This window comes from Coffea arabica, chromosome 11e, assembly GCF_036785885.1.
Source record: "Coffea arabica cultivar ET-39 chromosome 11e, Coffea Arabica ET-39 HiFi, whole genome shotgun sequence".
In the NCBI taxonomy this organism is placed as follows: Eukaryota; Viridiplantae; Streptophyta; class Magnoliopsida; order Gentianales; family Rubiaceae; genus Coffea; species Coffea arabica.
In genome coordinates, this window is record NC_092331.1 from 19,244,299 (window position 1) to 19,264,445 (window position 20,147).

General features: G+C 36.6%; 1 protein-coding gene and 1 long non-coding RNA gene across 2 annotated transcripts; both read left to right on the plus strand.

The window, feature by feature from the left end:
- Positions 1-4,988: 4,988 nt before the first annotated feature.
- Positions 4,989-9,373, plus strand: LOC113719622 (uncharacterized). Its single transcript, XR_003454939.2, has 2 exons — positions 4,989-5,602; positions 9,063-9,373. It is a non-coding gene; the product is annotated as an uncharacterized lncRNA (long non-coding RNA).
- An 8,864-nt stretch (positions 9,374-18,237) lies between these two features.
- Positions 18,238-18,787, plus strand: LOC140021202 (putative late blight resistance protein homolog R1A-3). Its single transcript, XM_072071967.1, has 2 exons — positions 18,238-18,502; positions 18,552-18,787. The coding sequence occupies exons 1-2, from the start codon at positions 18,238-18,240 to the stop codon at positions 18,785-18,787; spliced, it is 501 nt and encodes a 166-aa protein (XP_071928068.1).
- Positions 18,788-20,147: the final 1,360 nt, after the last annotated feature.

Here is a 20,147-nt window from a genome sequence, read left to right on the forward strand (position 1 = left end):
TTTCAAATTTGGAAATTGTGTCCTATTTCAATTCCAAGATGACTTGAAACTTGGAATTTTATGGATGATAATCTAGATTTGGTGAAGATTAGTGAATTTCAGGCTAGGTTTAATTTTTCTAGCTTGAGTAGGTGATGGTTATATGCTATGTATATGCTTGATTTAGTGAGTTGTTGGCCTGAAATGCATGTGCTTGATTTGAAGCTATTTTGTGGTGAGAATAAAGCCTTGAAAATGGTTGAAAATTAGGAAAAATAAGGGGAAGTGCTACGTAAATTTTTTCCGCAGGAGACTTTGAGCAGTCTTGGGACATTTGTTATATCTTGGTGTAGAAAAATCTGAATTGAGTTCTGTTTCTTGCATTTGAAACTAGATTCAGAGTATTTTCTACCGTAAAAATTTTAGAATTTTTCTCAATTCTTATGAATATCTGTGATTTTCCAAATTTGATTGAATTCCCACACCTGTTCTATTTTTCTACCGGATGAAGCAGCAACTAGAGACTGGAATTTGACTAAATTGTGGACAAAATCTTACAAATGTGTCTTCTGGGAAATTGTAACCCTTTGAGTATATTTTCCAACGGCATAAATTTTATAAATTTTGGACTTAAGAGGCTTAAGATGTGATTTTTCAAATAGCATTGCGCAAAACTGGAGAAAATTTTGTTCTTCAAAAGCTGTTCTTGCTTTCATTTCCAAATTCAAGTTGGAGTTGTAGAACCATTTTGAGTTTGATTTTATAATTGGAGTTGAGATAACTTGGTTGGTTGGGAAGTGTTTTCCTTTGACTATGGTAGATTGGAGTAGTGGATCTTATGGTGCTTTACATACTTGATTTTAGGACTTAAAGGTGAGGCCGGAAGTGCTCCTGAGGCAAACACTTAAGCTTGTTGCCGTGGTGAGTGTTCCAACTATATGTTTCGTGCTCATTATTGCTAGAAATTGCTAGGCACATAATTTGTTGTTTCATAAGTAAGTGTGTACTTTATCGCACTTGATCTAACTCGACTAAACTTTTGATATCTTGTTCATGCATGTACCAGCAATTTGATTTATAAGTAACTTGTATCTTGACTTGAAATGCTTGAAAACATGATATACTGAACTTACTTGTGACTTGATCTTGTCTAGGCGAGTGTGCCTTTACGTGCACTCGACCTTCGTGAACTTGAAATAATTCATCTTGCGTGCGGATTTGCATGTTTATGTGTATGGTTGTAGACCTACTACATTCCTCTTACAGGGATGAGAACGTGAGAGTGGAATTTGGAAAAGGTCTCGATTTCATTTAAGGTTGTTAGTTGCTCACGTGAGCACTCCATAGATGTCTAGCTGGCTTGCTTGGTTTGATTTTTGCAAGTTTGACTCCTTGTCTATAGTCATAGGTTGTATGGGCATTGGAGGTCCATCAGTATACATATTGAAGGTTGTAATTGATATCGCTTTTATTATTGAGGTTGTTATTTGTAAATTTCATGATGCGTGACTGAGTCTTGACGAGAGCTAGGCAGGCGGTCCGCCAAACCCTTAGGTACACTCTAGGGGGAGGTGGGGTCGTCACAAATCACCTCAATCCGATACTTATAGCTCATGATATAGCCGAAATACCACAAGGTGTTAAAACTGGAAAACTTTCTTTAATTGCATTTCATCTCTTGCACTTCATATTCTCTTTTCATCACTTCAAACCATCATCAATCATTCAATTATCTTCTCAATTCATACCATTTGATGATTGAATCCTTAAACCTACCAAAACATGAAGTTTTCATCATTAAAATCAATAGAAATGCAATTTTTACCACTTAAACCATAAAATGCATATTTTCACTAGAAACTTAGTTAATTAGCTATAAAACTAATTAAAACGCTCCAAAACTAACTAATAAAATACACTAAAAACACGCAAAATAAGCACTTATCAGGAAGGTTGCAAATTTTTTCCCAAAAAGAATAGATGTGCTCCTCTAACACACTTATGGAGAAGGAAATAAATGTGCTAATTTTCTTGCAAATGTGGGAGTTAAATTCAACCATAGTTTGATTGATCTATAACCAGTTGCCTGATAGTGATCGTGCTTAATGTGTATGTCCCAATTTTTTTTTTGGGTAAATATTATACACCCATTCTACAAAAAAGTAAGACAATCTTTTTATAGTGTTGTCTTACTTAACAGTAGAGGTGTCAAAAAACAAAAAGTAGAAAAAACCGAATAAGTGGGTAATTAAGAAAATTGAATAGGTCCAATCGAAAAAAAGGTAGTGACTTGAAATTCTGTAATGCTTTGGACACTGACTGAACTGACATGAAAAAAAAAACAGTTTGGGGTATGATTATTGATTTTTAAAATTTGTGGTTACTCAAACCTAGTCACCTGTATATGCACATGTGTAAGGTTGGTTTTGTTAACCTAAGCTTGGAACCTTAACCATAAGTATTTAGTCATGTATTAGCAAATTAAATTAGGTGACCAATTATTACATTCATATTCTTTTCACTAGCTTAAAAACTTAACAAGTTAATCCTAACTCCCGTTTACCATTTTAAATCTTACACTTACCACCACTAATTCCATTAACTCTACTGCTGTCACTTTTTATGTCTCTTTTTACAATTTTTTTCTACGCTCATATAATTTGTGTTCTAGTTCTCTGTACTTATTTTTGTTTCTCAACTTTTAGAGCTTTCATAATTGATCATGGAGCAACCTGTTATTATTATTGAATAATGAATTGATGGTTTTATAAGTGTACAGAAAGGGAAAAAAAATGTTCGAAATGTGTTAGTGTTTTAATTATGTCATGTGTTTTGATTATGCATTTCATGTGTGGACTACTAGCATTCTAGGATTTAAAATTCTTTTTTAATTTTGGATAAAGTGGCGTATACGTTTTTCATGGATTAAATTAACTTGTATACTCTGATATTATATTAAACATTATTAATTAATCCCTTTAAATGAGAGTAGGATATTAAACATAAATTTGCTGAATCATACCTGTCGTTAGGGTTAACGAAATAGAGTAGGATATGAAATATAAATCAGTTTGTCTAATGGGTGCCCACGTTAAGATATATTTCAGTGTTATATTTTTTGAATTATAAGATTAATTAGAGAAAGTAAATAAACACAAGGAAGGGTAGGAAAGATTAAATAGAAAAGTATATAAATGCATGAAAGAATAATAATTGTTAGTATGTATATATATATATATAGATAAATAGTCCCTCCATCCCATTGAAAGTGTCATACTTTCCTTTTTGGTTTGTCCCAAAATATATGTCACATACTCAAAATAGAAAACAAAATTTCTTTTGTTTCAATTTTTACCCTTCAAGATTTCCTCATTCTTAACTTTTATTGGTGGGTCCCTTGATTTTCATCCGCTATTAACAAAAGTTGCAAGACATTCGTGAGATACACACAAGTTCTAAAGTGATGCGTGAATATCACTCTCGTTGGCAAATTGGACTTCTTGTAGGTAACTTTGGCCCCACATGTCATTTCTGTCTCCTTGACCATTAATGACCACACATTCTTGTTTCTAATAGTGATTTTGAAGTGGCAAAATCGGAAAACAATGCTGAAACTTAGTACTGCACATAAAAAGTTCAACTCCCAAAGCACGACAAAGTATTTGGGCCAGAGGGAGTAATAGATGTATTAACAAGGGCACTCGTTAGAAAAATCCAATATAAATTTGCTGAATCATAGCTACAGTTAGAATTAGTGAAATTGCAAATTATCGCAAATATTCAATAGTTTAAAACTAGAAGAAAATTCCCGAGTTCAAATACTACCACACGATCTCATACATCAATATCCTATTAATTTCACATAAAAATATCATGCCCTGTCCAAGTGTTTGGAAATTCCATTGTCAATGATTTTGTGTATCATACAAGTTTACAAAGATATCAACTACAAAATGGACAAAAACTGACCAAATTATTTGTTATGGGTATAATGCACTTTTCATCCCTAATGTTTAAGGTGTTAACCAATTTCGTCCCTAAAGTTTCATGCAAAATATATTTCATCCTTGTAATTTTATAATTTTAACTAATTTCATCTTTAAAGTTTCACACGAACACATTTCATCCTCAAAGTTTAATAGATTTGGCTAATTGAGGACAATTGATGGATTGTCAATGATTTTGAATAGAATATTGTCACTTGACCATAGGATGCCCATTAGTGAAAAAAAAATATTGAATCAACAAAAAAGTTAAAAATCTTTTCTTAATTCACTTTCTCATTTTAGTACAAAAAAAACCTAAGAAATTTTTAACCACCATTACTCTCTTCTTAATCACAATCAAACAAACAAAATGAAGTCGTGGAAGACAAACAACCCCACTATAACCAATTGGAAAAAAAATGCCGAACAACTCCATTACAACTAATTAGAGAAAAATATTAATGTGAAAGAAAGAATGGTTTGGATTGTCATTTATTTGCAAAATTTTGTTTTGCTGCTGTGTATTTTGCAATAACAGTTGCATCATGTACACGTTTTTCAATCATCTATTTATCTTTCAATCTATTTATTTTATCTCAAATACATCATATCATAGTTTTAAAAAACAAAAAGATAGTCTCATATCCAAAAACACTTGTTATTTCTGTAATTTAATCAATAACTAAATTAAGTATTAATAATACAATTACTAATAGGACGTGTGATGATATTATGCCAAAATTAGTTAACAATCATTTAATTGTCCTCAATTGGTAGAAATTATGAAACTATGGGGATGAAATGTGTTCTACATAAACTTTAGGGATAATATTGGTCAAAATTATAAAACTATGAGGATGAAATATGTTTGGAATGAAACTTCAGGAACGAAATTGGTTAACACCTTAAATATTGGGGATAAAAAGTGTATTTTTCCCTATTTGTTATGGTTCAGTTTTTGATGATTAACAGTATAATTTTGTTGGTCTATTAGTGACTCTATTAGCATTCCTGCCCAATAGTACTCCATTAACATTGTAGACATATGGCCGGCCAACCTTCGACCCATGGCAACTGACGCCCAGGCACGGCCCAAAGCTAATTAACCTAATTGAAGCCTAAACCCATCGCACAGCCTAAGCGAGAACCCGAACCTATTTGCTCTGGACGCCGGCCGACGAAAATGTTGATCGGAGCAGCTTTCTGCCAAGAGATGGCTAGACAGAAAACCATGATGACGGCGGGTGATGCATTTTCTTCTCCATTCTCCCAGCATATAGGAATGGCAAGGAACTTCAGTGTTTTGGCGGAGGAGAAGCGCTGTATGAAAGATCACAACCGCCGGTTAATGGCTGAGAAATTCGAAGTGAAGCGAAAGCTTTACAAAGCCCTCGTTAGAGATCCTGAACTTCCGAATGAGCTGAAGGAGAAGCACCGCTATAAGCTGGCCAAGTTGCCCAGAAACAGCTCCTTTACCCGGATTCGAAATCGTTGTATTCTCACTGGTCGCCCACGCGCCGTCTATCGGCTATTTCGGATGTCTCGTATTTGCTTCCGCGAATTAGCTTCGAGGGGTGCCTTGATGGGCATCAAGAAAGCTTCTTGGTAGAACCAAATTTATAGCCTTTATGTCAGTGGTGAGTTTTGTTGTATACTTCATTTCTTCTACTAGTTGAGAGTTTCTTGAATTTATAAGGTTCTTTCTTTTCTGTGAATTTCACTAAAGATCATACATATTGGGTGAATTTAAGCTTCAGTATTTCTCTTATGGACTATAGACATTTCCAGTTCTGGTTGCCCTAGCTTGCTATCGATTCGATTGCTTTCGAGTTAATAGTGTCATGAATGATGATGTTGTCTATTGAGGGTCCATATGTTTTTTTGTTGACCTGGCTTAGAACAAAGTTAGGAGGATCAGGGAAGCTGGAAATGCATCTGTGCTTGGTTTGTATGGCCTCATTTTTTCATTCCTCTAGTTATTTTGATTGCACAAATAGCAGATTATGGTGATAGTTCTTTATGTTTTATGGACATTATTGGTGATGGAGAAACCTTTCCCATTCCAGGTAGAGAAATCCCTGTCTGTGTAGTAGATTTTAGATACTTGTTATTAGAAATTTAGATATTTGGGAAATTATAAGCCCATAAATTAGATGAACAAGAAGTTCATCATTGTAGAATACACTGGCTTAAACATTTCCACTCATTGAACATCTAGTACTTCCACTAGGTAATGTTTGATCAAGTTCCATTATAAGCTTTAGTGTCCAAATCAAGACCTTGTAACAATGGGCATCATGAAAACGCATCATTTACTGACCATTTTCCTCAGATTCAGTCTCACTCTGGTACTTGATACACACAGTTGCTCTTGCATTATCACTTATGGACCCATGATCAGCTAAAAGAGCACATCGAGCTTCAAATATCTTCCAGTATGGCAGCAAAACATTCAGGATATGCACTGCTAGAATTCAGAATAAAATGAACTTCCTTGATATCTCCACATTCAGACTGCCCGAGAACTGCCACAAGTAGTCTTGTTTGCCTCTGGCTTTCAACTGACCTCTAGAGATTCAAAAGTTTTTCGCATCAGTCTGACAGTAACTGTTAACTTTTAAGAATTTTTCCAAATAAAATTTGAATCTGTGATGTTAATTGTAAATTTTAACCATCACTAACCTTTTAAGAAATGTTTATAATGTAGGACACATATTTGCAACTTAGTGATGTTGCTAGTAGGTTAACAAAAATAATATAGCTTAATTGGTGCTTACAGCTTTCCTGGGTATCCTTTTCGGAACTGAGGCAACAAAGATGATACATAGTCGCTCATAATCTTTTACAATGAGTTTCTGCACTCTTTCTAGGCCCATATGCTCTTTTGCACGGTTAGGGGCTTATTCCTGTAGGAGGCAAAAGGCAAAGAGGGATTTATATTTTATCTATCTGATTGCTTTCATGTCGCTGTCATAATGATGATATTATTTTCTATTGAGGGTCCATCATTGGTTTGTTTGGCCTGGATACAGAGTGAGGAGGCTGAGGGAAGCTGGATTTGCATCTGTGCTCTATAATGGTGGAGCAATACGCATACCACCCCAATGTGTTTAGTATTAGTAGACTTCTCAACCATTTTAGAATTGTAGAAGAATTATCATCTTCAGAAGTAGTTTTTGGCTTTTCATTGTTCGATTTTAAACAGAATTAGTCAGCTGAGACAACATTGAACTGATCATGGTATGATTACATGCCCACTGTTTCACGATTCGGAAGCTCAAAATTTCAGGAATGGATTGAACGGTTGAGCCTTTTCTTCTTTTGTCTGTCTGTCTGTCTGTCTCTCACTGGATAGATGTAACCGAAAGTTACCCTCATTCCTTGAATGGTTTGTTACGCTCCATCCCTCAGTAAAGCGGGTGGCTTCAGCAACGAAGAATATTACTGAGCTTAAGGGACTTGTATTTGTGCTAGTTGACAGTTGGTGATGCCTATATTTGTTTGAATTGGTTTCTGCTGCAACGGTGTTGCCAAATATTAGAAGCTCCTTAAAGAGAGAGTTTTAAGCAAGCGTTTTTTGGAATTCTTATCCGGATAATGTTTCAGCTTAAGTAGATATCCTTGATTGATACTCTTGCACATGAAATTCCATCCTGACTATGTACTTTTCACTGATTGGGGCTTTTGAACTTTCAGAATTAAAAAGTCTTTTGAATTCTCAATTTCATTAGCCTGATGGGTTTGAAATTTTATGTATAGTTACTAGATGTCCACGGCGAGACTAGCAGTGCATTTAGCTCTTTTGCTAATTTTTTTCGTCTTTTCTTTTTGCCACTGGATGGATATTTCTTTCTAAATATTGGCAACAATATATCCTACCATCAGTTATGTGTCCTTGGCTGATACTCTTGCACATGAAATGCCATGCTGACTATTTACTGTTTATTGATTAAGGCTTTTGAACTTTCAGATTTGAAAGATTCAATTCTCAATTTCATTAGCCTGATAGGTTAAAAATTGTATTGCAGAGTACTTTTCATGGTGTGTGTGAGACTGTTTGCTATAGTTTATCCTCCTTTTGCATGAGGTTTACTGTTTTTGAAATTTTGGTTCTTTGCCAACTGTTATTAGTATTATAATTTTTTGTTTAAGCTAATCACTGTTCTTTTACTGATTTAGTGTTCATGTAATGAAGCCAGGCTTGCTTAACTAAAAAGTGCTGTTGCTTACAACTGATCAGTTAACAGTTCCTTGACAATGCTTCAAGGAATTGGAAGGTTACTGACATTGTCTACTATGTATATTTTCTTGGGTTTTACTGCTGCAGTTCTTCATTTGGTTTACCTATTGCTACTTATATGTCCATGGTGAAAACTGGCAGGGGATATAGCTATTTTTCTTATTTTTCCTACTCTTTCCTTGTTGCCACTTTACCCGATGCATATTTCTTTCTGAATATTAGTTACAGTATATCTTATTATCACTAGTTTTGTTTTGCATTTTTTACTAGTCTGGAGATGAAGGTGTACATGAAGCATAATACTTTTTGTGAAGTTCCAACCAATTATTTTCATGTTATTGATATTTTCACATGAATAAGTAGTGCTTATCAGTCCCTATAGAAGTTAAAGCCGATACATGTTTTTGTTTATAATTAGATTTAAGATAGACATATCAATCAACTTTCATAGGAAAAATGAGAAAAACAGTCAAAGAGTACTTGAGCAAATAAGGATTTACTGATTTTTGAAATTGTGCAATCACACACTTCTGTGCATACAAGGTATATATGTTCTATGGCTTAGCAATGATGGTAAGCACCTTGCTTTTAACGGGATGCTCTTATAGGTTTCCAATTACTTTAAATACTCTACATGAGTACTTTAATCATGCTTCCAGAAAAAGGGACCTTATGTAGGAGATATGGGGGTTCATCTTTGAAGTGAGTAGATGAACGTAAAGACAAATTGCAATGTGACAACAAATTGAAAGAAACCTTGGTTTTTCTACTCTTTATTATGCTTCATTTAAAAAATTTGGGTTTTTGTTTGTTCTTTTGCTTACTAGACTCCTAAACAATGCCAATGTTGCTTTCAGTTGCTATATGAAACAAGAGTCTGAACTGGAATGTCAAAATCTCTCTACAGAGATGGGAGTTGTGGCACGTCTTTTTGGAAGATAATGAGCAGCTTCAATCATTTCGGCTTGGGATATTTTGTTGCAATTGAATGTCCATCCTGTCTATGTATAATGCTTTTCGAGATTCTTGGGTTGTAATCAGGAGACTGGATCAGATTTTTCTCTGCTTTCTTATTTGCCATAGTATCAAGCTGCTGCTATATTTTCTTGGGTTATGTATCCTTGTTAAAATTCTTATCTTGTGATTACAATGCTGCTCCTTGGTTAAACTTTCAGCAATTTTTTTGTTTTATTTCTTGGGTTCCCCCCGGGGGGTTGGGGGGTGGGGGGAGGGGAGGGGTTAATTGTACTCCATGTTAGGTTTAATTCTCGTTTCGTATGTTGTATTGAGTTCCAAAATCTGGATGTTTTTTCTTCTTGTTGTTATGCGAGCTAGCCTTGTATTTGAATGTAAGCTTCTGAAGCTACGTAGCAAAGAGATGTCGCATAACCTGAATCTTCAAACATATCTCTCCTATCAACGAGAACAGAAGCTCATGTATGATGCACAGTATTGATGGTTGAACAAACAAAACATGTTCACAGCATAGTATTCCCCCTTAAAATTTTCAAGGAAAATGAGACCATGCAACAAGGATGTGTATTATAATTAAAACTAATATTGGACATATATCATGAGTTGTCTTGCAAAAGAAAAAATACAAAAAATAAGTTCAAACTACCCGGGGGAAAAGCGCTTTGATTGTAACTCTGAAATTACGTGTCGATGATGGTCGATTGAGAACAAGAAATAGTACATAGGCAAAAAATAACACAAGAAATAGTATATATGCCAAAAATAACACGTATCAACTCGTTTAACCTTTTGGTGGCCGATTTTTCCTTTAGAGAAGACTTTTCATCAAATCTGGTGTGGCATTGTGGCATTTGTTTATCCCTCCCGAAATTGCTTGCACAAATGAAAGTTGCTACCACTGTAACGCCCCCTGTCCCGTTGAAAACTAAGTCCAAGAGTTCCATCATCGCTGTCAGTTATATTCTGCAATTTTGAAACTTGAGGGTCAGTGAAAGATCATTTTTAAGAACTTCCAAGCAGCAACAAAAGTTGGCTAGCCTCGATGATAGGTTTCAGCGATCCGCATATCTCTGTTGTTGAAACTTACCTGAATCGTCTAAAGGTGCAACTTGAACATCATAGAAGAAAATTCTGGAAGAACAGGAAAGTGGGAGCTTTAACGAAAGCAAAACAATTCTTTTGTTTGAAACCATTAGTGCAGCTATTACCTCGGGTTCACTACTCACTGATCACAAAGATCAATAGCTTTGAAGTGGAGTTCAGATTTCTTGCTACTTTTGTGAGGCATGTTACCATGAGGACTGATGCCACTAAGGTAACGCAGGATTTGGAGTCTTTTGACTTGATAATCAAAGTTGCAATGCAAGATATTGGAAAGGATCTAGAGAGAGCATTTGAAGAAGAATATGTTCTATTATGTCCCTTTTAAGTTGATTGCCTTAGTTTCTAGCTCCCTGGAGAAAATCAAGGTTCTCAAGTCAGAAATCAGAGAAGCTTATGATCATGATCACTATCTGTCAAGCCATTCACTCAGTCAATCTCTCCGTTACACAAAGTGGGTCAATGGGAGATGTTTGTGACATCTATATCCAACAATCTACAGGTTTTGACTAAAAAACTTGCTAAAGTTTATCCTCTGACGGCACAATTTGAAACCTTAAAGGATCGGTTGTCAAGATTCTTATGTTTCATTGAGGATTTGTACTGTTATTTGCCCGAAATAGAGTCAAGAATGGAAGACAATCTGCAGGTTTTGACTAGAAACTTGCCAGAGTTTATCCTCCGACGGCACAATTTGAAGCCTTAAAGGATCAGTTGTCAAGATTCTTATGTTTCACTGAGGATTTGTACTGTTATTTGCCGAAATAGAATCAAGAATGGAAGATCTCTTCATTTGTGTTGGAGATGTTGCAATCCAGACAGCGCATAAGTGTTGTTTGTGTTGGTTCAGAGAAGAAATCGATTCCAACATGGCAACAAAGGTTTCTGCGATCATTTCTGATTTGCAGCAGAAGGTAGATCTAACTGCTCCAGAGTTTCTAGACGTGAACCTGCAGTTCCTCAAAACTGTAAGGAGCGATACCTATTGCACAAGATACGCATTTCTGGTATCTGGCTTTGTCAAGTATCTGCTTGGTGGGACAAAGCTAGACGTTCTTTACAGGGAGCTAATATTCTTAGTGTCCATTGTCACCATTAATAAAAGACAATTGTCTGAAGAGGATGTTAAGAGTGTCTTGCCCGATATTAAATTAACTATCCTCCTAGAGGGAGTTTTGAAGTGCATGTTGGACTGAGAAATGGATACTGACCTTGTGCTTATGAAATTGCTTGCGAATAAGGGTGGATGTTTTCCTTATGGAGCAATTAAATGGTGGTGCTGACCTCATCCTTGAGATTGACAAATATAGGGACCTTGATGAGAAGGTGAGTTTCTTGTGAATATTTTAAAGCTCTGCCACAAGGTGTGAGCAAAAAATAAGGTGATCAACCGAGATTTCAATTTCTTGAGGAGGTTAACAATCCAGTAATATCTCTCACTCTCTCCATGACAGGGAAGTAACAAAATCCAGGGCAAGTGATGTGTTTTTTATGTTGATTTTGAAGATTTTGCTTTTCAAGGCGGAGTCATCAATTGTGGCATTGCTTCGTATTAATGCAAGTTCACTGCACCTTGAGACAGATCGCATCAGAGCCCTTCATGAAGATTTAAGATTCTTCACAACTCTAGTCACACATCAGCTAAAGGAGAACACAGAGAAGGACAAATTAATCTTCACACGCATTTTTTCAGTGTCTATTGGGGTAATATCTATTTACAACCCAATTCTTGACATTATAATCACAAAAGATATGGTCTTCAAAGTTAGTTTTTGCTTTCTTATTTGCTTGATGAAATTAAGCTTAAGAAGGCAGACCTCAATGAGATTTATCACCAATTCCCAAGGCATAATTTTCCAAAAAATAATGCACTAGGATTCATTGATTTTCTCTAGAATAGAGAAAGCAAAAAGAGACGCTGAAGCATAATCCTAAATCAATTGCACCTATAAAGCATCTGTTTCAAACAATAATAGGGGATCTAAAGTTCTTTAGTTCTTTCCTAAGGGATGTTGGCAGGACATTAAGAACCAAGAAGTCAAAGATCTCAGTACACATATTACAAATTTAGCTTATGAGGTCGAATATGTAATTGACTTGATTGTGGCTGGAAGTATGTGGTATGATTTCTCAAGGTTTTATTATATCGCAGAAGAAATCAAACTTCTAAGGATTCAGAGCAGAGAAATATGTGAGAAGGCCACTGATCTCAAAGTTTCCAAGGCTTCCAAGCTTGATGGTAGCCTACATATTTGTTGGGTGTGGGCCAGCTCATTTGTGAGCCAACCCACTTATACAACACTAGACGTTTCTCAAGTTTAAATAGAAAGCAAGCAGCAGCCGCAGGTAGCAATTCTCAATTTCCTTCAGTCCTCGGGCGAGAGAAAAAGGAGACAGCCGCCACTTTGAGAGAAATACGAAGAGAGAGAAAGAGCTAGTGAAAGATAAACTTCAAAGTCTTGATTGAAGGGTGATTCGGAACCCGATTGAGACGAAATTTTACCCACGCGATCCTCTCGTCAGGCTCTACTTATCTACCGATTCAGATTTCGGATTTGCTTTTCGTTTGGTAACACCTTTCCAAACCCACTTCTTTGACAGTTGTAGTTTTGGGGGGTGATTTTATAGCAGATTTGCTTGGTTGATATTGGTGCTATTATTATCATCCGAATATTTCGAATAGACCTGTGTATTTCCATTATTATCATAGTAGAGATATTTTTGACTGGACTACGTCCCGTGGTTTTTCCCAATTTGAATTTTTCACGTAAAAATCTTGGTGTCTTGTGCCTTTTATTTTTCCTTGCATTTTATTATCACTATTGGTGTTATTACTTGGTAATTTGGTTTATTCCTATTTTTAACTGGTACTTGGGGAAAGAGAAATTTGTCCTGGACTAACTCTGATATTGTGTGTCTGTATTGGTACCCCTTTTCCAACAGGTGGTATCAGAGCAGTCAGGTTAGGCTGCTCATTTGTACTGGTTAAAAATGGATGATTCGGATAGTGGTTGCATGATAAAATTGAATGCCACTAATTATTCAATTTGGAAGCATAGAATGGAAGACTACTTGTATTGTAGAGATTTGTTTGAACCTATTCTGGGGGATAAAGGTAAACCAAGTGATATGAGTGATGAAAAATGAGCTAATATGCACAGGAAAACTGTTCGTAATATTAGAAAATGGATTGGTCAAAGTATTTTTCAACATTTTGCTAATGACACCAGAGCTGATATATTATGGAAAAAGCTTGAGAGTATGTATGAAAGGAAGACCGGTTTGAACAAAGCTAGTTGTCTAAAACAGATTACTCAGATGAGATATAAGGATGGGGAAGATATGACTGAACACCTGAGTAATTTTCAGGGATTGATAAATCAGGTAACTACATTAAATTTGAATCTGGATGATGAAGTGCAGGCTTTATTATTATTCAGTTCACTACCGGATAGTTGGGAAACCATGGTGGTCTCCATCAGTAATTCAGCTCCGAATGGTGTGCTGACTATGGCTATTGCAAAAGAAGCCGTGATGAATGAAGAGTTCAGAAGGAAGGAACAAGAAATTATCTATGAGTCTCAGACCCTGGTGACAGAAAAGAAAGAAAGAAGAGGGAGAAGCAAAAGTAGAGGACCCCACAACAGGAATGACAAATCCAGAGGCAGGTCTGAGTCACGAAAAATGTTGCATGCTATTATTGTAAAAAGAATGGACATTATATGAAAGAATGCAGAATCCTAAAACGGGAACAATCTGAGAAAAAGGGTAAGGCGAACGAAAAAGGTGATGAAGAGATTACAGCAGTTGTGGCAGATCATGATGATATGTTTGTGTTCTGTGATAATGGTCAGGTGAATATTATTCATTATGACATTGATTAGGTAGTTTATTCAGGTGCATCCTATCATGTTACTCCTCACAGGCATTTCTTCTCAACCTACACTGAAGGAGATTTCGGATGTGTTAGGATGTGAAATGAGGTCTCATGCAAAATTATTGGCATGGGAGACATATACTTGGACACAGATACCGGGTGCCAGCTGATATTGAGAAATGTTCGACATCTTCCTGATATTCGACATAACCTTATTTCTACAGGAAAACTTGACGATGAAGGCTACTATAGCTCGCAAGGTGGAGGCAAATGGAAACTCAGCAAAGGAAATCTCGTTGTTGCCAGAGGAAAGAAACATAGTACCCTCTACGTGATGCAAACCAAGTTGAGGAAGGGAGAAGTGAATGTAGTTCGTGACTCCTCGATTGACCTTTGGCATAGGCGACTTGGACACATGGGTAAAAAGGGGATTCAGACACTTGTTCGCAAACAGCTCCTATTTGAAGTTAGAGGTAATGCACTTAAACTTTGTGTTGACTGCATTTATGGGAAACAACACAGAGTTGCATTCAAAAATTTTCCTCCATCTAGGAAATTGAATGCTTTAGAATTGGTTCACACTGATGTTTGTTATATGAAAAATAAGTCTCTTGGTGGTGCTGTTTATTTTGTAACTTTTATTGATGACTTTGCTAGAAAGGTTTGGTGTTTTGTTTTGAAATCCAAAGATCAGGTTTTGGAGGTATTTAAGGATTTTCATAGCAAAGTTGAAAGAGAAATTGGTAAACAGTTAAAGTGTGTACGTGCTGATAATGGTGGTGAGTACAGAGGACCATTTGAAATTTATTGCAAGTCCCGTGGGATCAGATTGGAGAAGACTGTGCCCAAAACTCCTCAAGAAAATGGAGTAGCAGAGAGGATGAACAGATCCATCACTGAGCGGGTCAGATGTATGCTCTCTAATGCTAAACTACCAAAATCCTTTTGGGGTGAGGCAATGAGGACTGCAGTCGATTTGATCAATCTTTCCCCATCAGTTCCTCTAGATGGTGATATCCCAGAGAGGGTATAGACGGGAAAAGATGTGTCCTTTAAACACTTGAGAGTTTTTGGTTGTCGGGCATTTGTTCATATTCCTAAAGATGAAAGGTCAAAACTTGATGTAAAATCAAAGCAGTGTATCTTCTTGGGTTATGGACATGAAGATTTTGGTTATAGATTGTATGATCCTATTGAGAAGAAGGCGATCAGGAGTAGAGATGTTGTCTTCTTTGAAGATCAAACCATTGAAGACATTGATAAAGGTGATAATTCAAAATCTTCAGCTGACATTTCTGCTAGCTCAAATTAAGATCCAGATCCAATTCCAGTACCTGTTGATTTTAATCAAAGGGAAGCTGAGACAGAGCAGAGAGAAGATGTTAATGATGATGATAATCCTATTGCTAATAAACCTGAGCATGAGGCACCACCTACTCCACCACTACCACCACAAGATGAGCTTAGGAGATCTACCGAGAGAAGAGACCCTCTAGCAGATATAATTCTCATGAATATGTGTTATTGACAGATGAAGGAGAGCCAGAGTCTTACAGTGAGGCTTTAGAGCATGAGAACAAAGAAGACTGGTTGCGAGCCATGCAAGAGGAGATGGTGTCCCTGCATGAGAATCATACTTATGACTTAGTAAAACTGCCTAAGGATAAGAGAGTTCTGAAGGAGAGCCAGAGTCTTACAGTGAGGCTTTAGAGCATGAGAACAAAGAAGACTGGTTGCGAGCCATGCAAGAGGAGATGGTGTCCCTGCATGAGAATCATACTTATGACTTAGTAAAACTGCCTAAGGATAAGAGAGTTCTGAAGAACAAATGGGTTTACAGGTTGAAGATTCAGGAGCACAGCTCACAACCAAAGTACAAAGCAAGATTGGTTATGAAGAGATTTACCCAAAAGAAGGGCATAGACTTTGAAGAAATTTTTTCTCCTGTAGTAAAAATGTCATCAATTCGAGTTGTTCTTCGTATTGCAGCCAGTTTGAATTTGGAGATCGAGCAACTTGATGTGAAGACATCCTTCCTGTATGGCGACTTGGAAGAGAAGATCTACATGGAGCAACCAGAGAGGTTCAAAGAAAGTGGCAAGGAAAATCTTGTATGCCGTCTCAAAAAGAGTTTGTATGGTTTGATACAGGCACCGAGACAGTGGTATAAGAAGTTTGACTCCTTCATGATAGATCATGAGTACCACAGGACTACATCTGATCACTGTGTTTATGTGAAAATTTTTTCAGATGGTGATTTTGTTATTCTCTTGCTATATGTTGATGATATGTTGATTGTTGGTCGTGATACTGTGAAGATTGACAGGTTGAAAAATGAGTTAAGTAAATCCTTTGCAATGAAGGATTTGGGTTCGGCTAGACAGATACTGGGGATGAAAATCTCATGTGACAGGCAAAATGGGAAGCTCTGGTTATCTCAAGAAAAATACATTGCGAAAGTACTCAACAGGTTTAACATGAGCAAGGCTAAGGAAGTTTCAACTCCACTTGCAGGTCACTTTAAACTGAATATCAAACAGTGTCCTACAAGTGAGAAAGATAAAGAAGACATGAAGAAGGTTCCTTATGCTTCGGCTGTTGGTAGCTTGATGTATGCTATGATTTGCACCAAACCAGATATTGCTCACGCAGTTGGAGTAGTCAGTCGGTATTTCTCTAATCCTGGTAAGGAGCATTGGAATGCTGTCAAATGGATTCTCAGGTATCTCAAGGGAACTCCTAGATTGTGTCTATGTTTCGGCAATGGTAAAACTATGCTAGATAGATACATTAATGCAGACATGGCAGGTGATCTTGATAATAAGAAGTCCATATCTGGGTACTTGATGATTTTTGCAGGGGGAGCAGTGTCATGGCAAAGCAAGTTACAGAAGTGTATCGCTCTTTCTAGTACGGAGGCAGAGTGCATTGCAACTACTGAAGCATGCAAGGAGACTCTTTGGTTGCAAAAATTCCTTCAGGAGTTGGGTATGAAACAAGAGAAGTATAGTCTTTATTGTGACAGTCAGAGTGCTATTCATTTGTGTAAGAATTCTACATTTCACTCTCGATCCAAACACATTGATGTGAGGTATCATTGGATTCGGGAAGTATTGGATTCCAAGTTGTTGACGCTTGAAAAGGTGCATACAGATGATAATGGTGCTGACATATTTACCAAGTCATTGCCTAAGGAGAAACTCTTATTCTGCAGACAAGAAGCAGGTTTGGTGGAACCTCCCAAATGAGCTGGAGGGGGAGATTGTTGGGTGTGGGCCAGCCCATTTATGGGCCAACCCACTTATACAACACTTGAGGGTTTTTCAAGTTTAAATAGAAAGCAAGCAGCAGCCGCAGGTAGCAATACTCAATTTCCTTCAGTCCTCGTGCGAGAGAAAAAGGAGACAGCTGCCACTTTGAGAGAAATACGAAGAGAGAGAAAGAGCTAGTGAGAAAGAAACTTCAAAGTCTTGATTGAAGGGTGATTCGGAACCCGATTGAGACGAAATTTTACCCACGCGATCCTCTCGTCAGGCTCTACTTATCTACCGATTCAGATTTCGGATTTGCTCTTCGTTTGGTAACACCTTTCCAAACCCACTTCTTTGACAGTTGTAGTTTTGGGGGGTGATTTTGTAGCAGATTTGCTTGGTTGATATTGGTGCTATTATTGTCATCCAAATATTTCGAATAGACCTGTGTATTCCCATTATTATCATAGTGGAGATATTTTTGACTAGACTACGTCCTGTGATTTTTCCCAATTTGGGTTTTTCACGTAAAAATCTTGGTGTCCTGTGCCTTTTATTTTTCCTTGCATTTTATTATCACTATTGGTGTTATTACTTGGTGATTTGGTTTATTCCTATTTTTAACTGGTACTTGAGGAAAGAAAAATTTGTCTTAGGTTAACTCTGATATTGTGTGTCTGTATTGGTACCCCTTTCCCAACAACATATTAATGAAGTTGGGTGCAGCTCCATGATCAAGAAGATGCAATACTTGATAGACTCACAAGGGGATCCTTGCAGAGAGATTTAGTTGCTATAGTTGGCATGCCAAGAATCCGGAAGACAACTATGGCCAAGAAAGTGTTCACTGATCCTAAAGTTTCATATTGCTTCCATGTTCGTGCCTGGTGTCATTTATCACAAGTATACAATAAAAGAGATTTATTGCTTGAGATTTTAAGCTACGTCTCTATTTCTTCAGCTGGTATTCTTCAAATGGCTAATGCAGATTTGGAGTTAATGTTGTATCAAATACTGAAGCAGAAAACGTACCTCATAGTTATGGATGATATGTGGAAAACTGGGGCTGGGGATCACTTGGGCAGATCATTAGGCAATGAAGAAATGGAAGTAGGATTTTGATAACTATCTCGTTGATGTAGCTCTAAAAGCTAAACCTGATAGCAAGCCTCATCATCTTCGTCAGTTCTCTGAGAGTGAAAGTTGGAATTTATTACAGAGCAGGATATTTCATGAACAAGACTGTCCAGATGAACTTTTAGAAGTTGGAATGCCAAACTCTAGAAGTTGTAGAAGACTACCCCAGGCAATTGTTGCAATAGCTGGTGTCCTTGAAAGAGCATACAGAACAGAAGATTGGTGGGAGCAAATTGCATAAAGTATGAGCACACATATTTTTGATGATCCAAAAATGCAGTGCAAGGTTGTTTTGGACTTGAGTTATAAGCATTTGCCAGATTATTTAAAACCATGTTTTCTGTATTTTGGATTGATGATCCAAAAATGCAGTGCAAGGTTGTTTTGGAATTGAGTTATATGCATTTGCCAGATTATTTAAAATCATGTTTTCTGTATTTTGGAATGTTCTTGGAACATTAAGATATTCCTCTTTGGAAGTTAATATGGTTACGGATTAGTGATGTTTTTGTAAAGGAAATGGGACACAAAAGCTTAGAAAATCTTGCAAAGGAATACCTGATGAACCTGATTAGTCAAAACGTAGTAATCGTTAGATATTTTTCAAAATTTGACCATCTGCATGTCGGGTGCCGTCTTAGAACTTAACATAGAATTCGACATATTCTAAATCTTGAAAGTTAGACAAGTTTGTGATGTCAAGCGCTCGACTTCGAATCCAACATAGGACCCATCATTGTCCGGCTCCTGTAATGGTTAAAAGTTGTCCAAGTTTATTATTTGGCATCTGTTCATATTTTTGATAGTTAATTACCATCTAGATGGTGTCTAAACATCCAAAAACTGTTTTGAACACTTGCATTGATATTGAAAAACATTTTGACTAACACAATTCAAGGAAAGTCACCAATTAGTGATGAAAGGTTGCAACTCTTGATCATTTTTAATCTCAACTCTATAAAGGTCTAGTAGGGATGATTTGCTACAAAAGATTATTTTCATACTATGAGAGTTCTCTGCAAAAGCACATCATAGTTCTAGATTTGTCTAACTTTATACAAGAGTTAAAGGAAAACACCCTTCAAATTATCTTAAAGGATATTTGTCCAAGATCTTTGCACACTATTTCTGGATAAATCAGTCTAAAAGAAAGTGATCTCGAGTCACGATTTGAAATCTTTTTGCACTATTTGTTTTGTAACTTTTAGCCATTTTTTCTTGTATTATCCCCAACAATTTTTAGGCTATATTCTTCCTACGTAACAATGGCAAGTTCGTTGAAGGAATTAGCAACCAATATTATAAAGTTGATTAGTTTGATGGAGGAAATTTCATAACATGGTAAAAACGAATTCGTTTCCTTCTCACATCCCTGCAAGTAGTCTATGTATTAACCATTCCAAAACACCTCATTGTCAAGCCTAAAGAAGAGACCCTTGATGAAATTCGAAGACGACAAAAGTGGGAGAATGATGATGAGATTTGTTATTGACACATTCTTAATGCCATAAGTGTCAACCTGTTTGATTTCTACCACACCATTACAACCACAAATTAACCTTGGGACTAGTTGGAGGCAAAATATATGCATGAAGACGCAA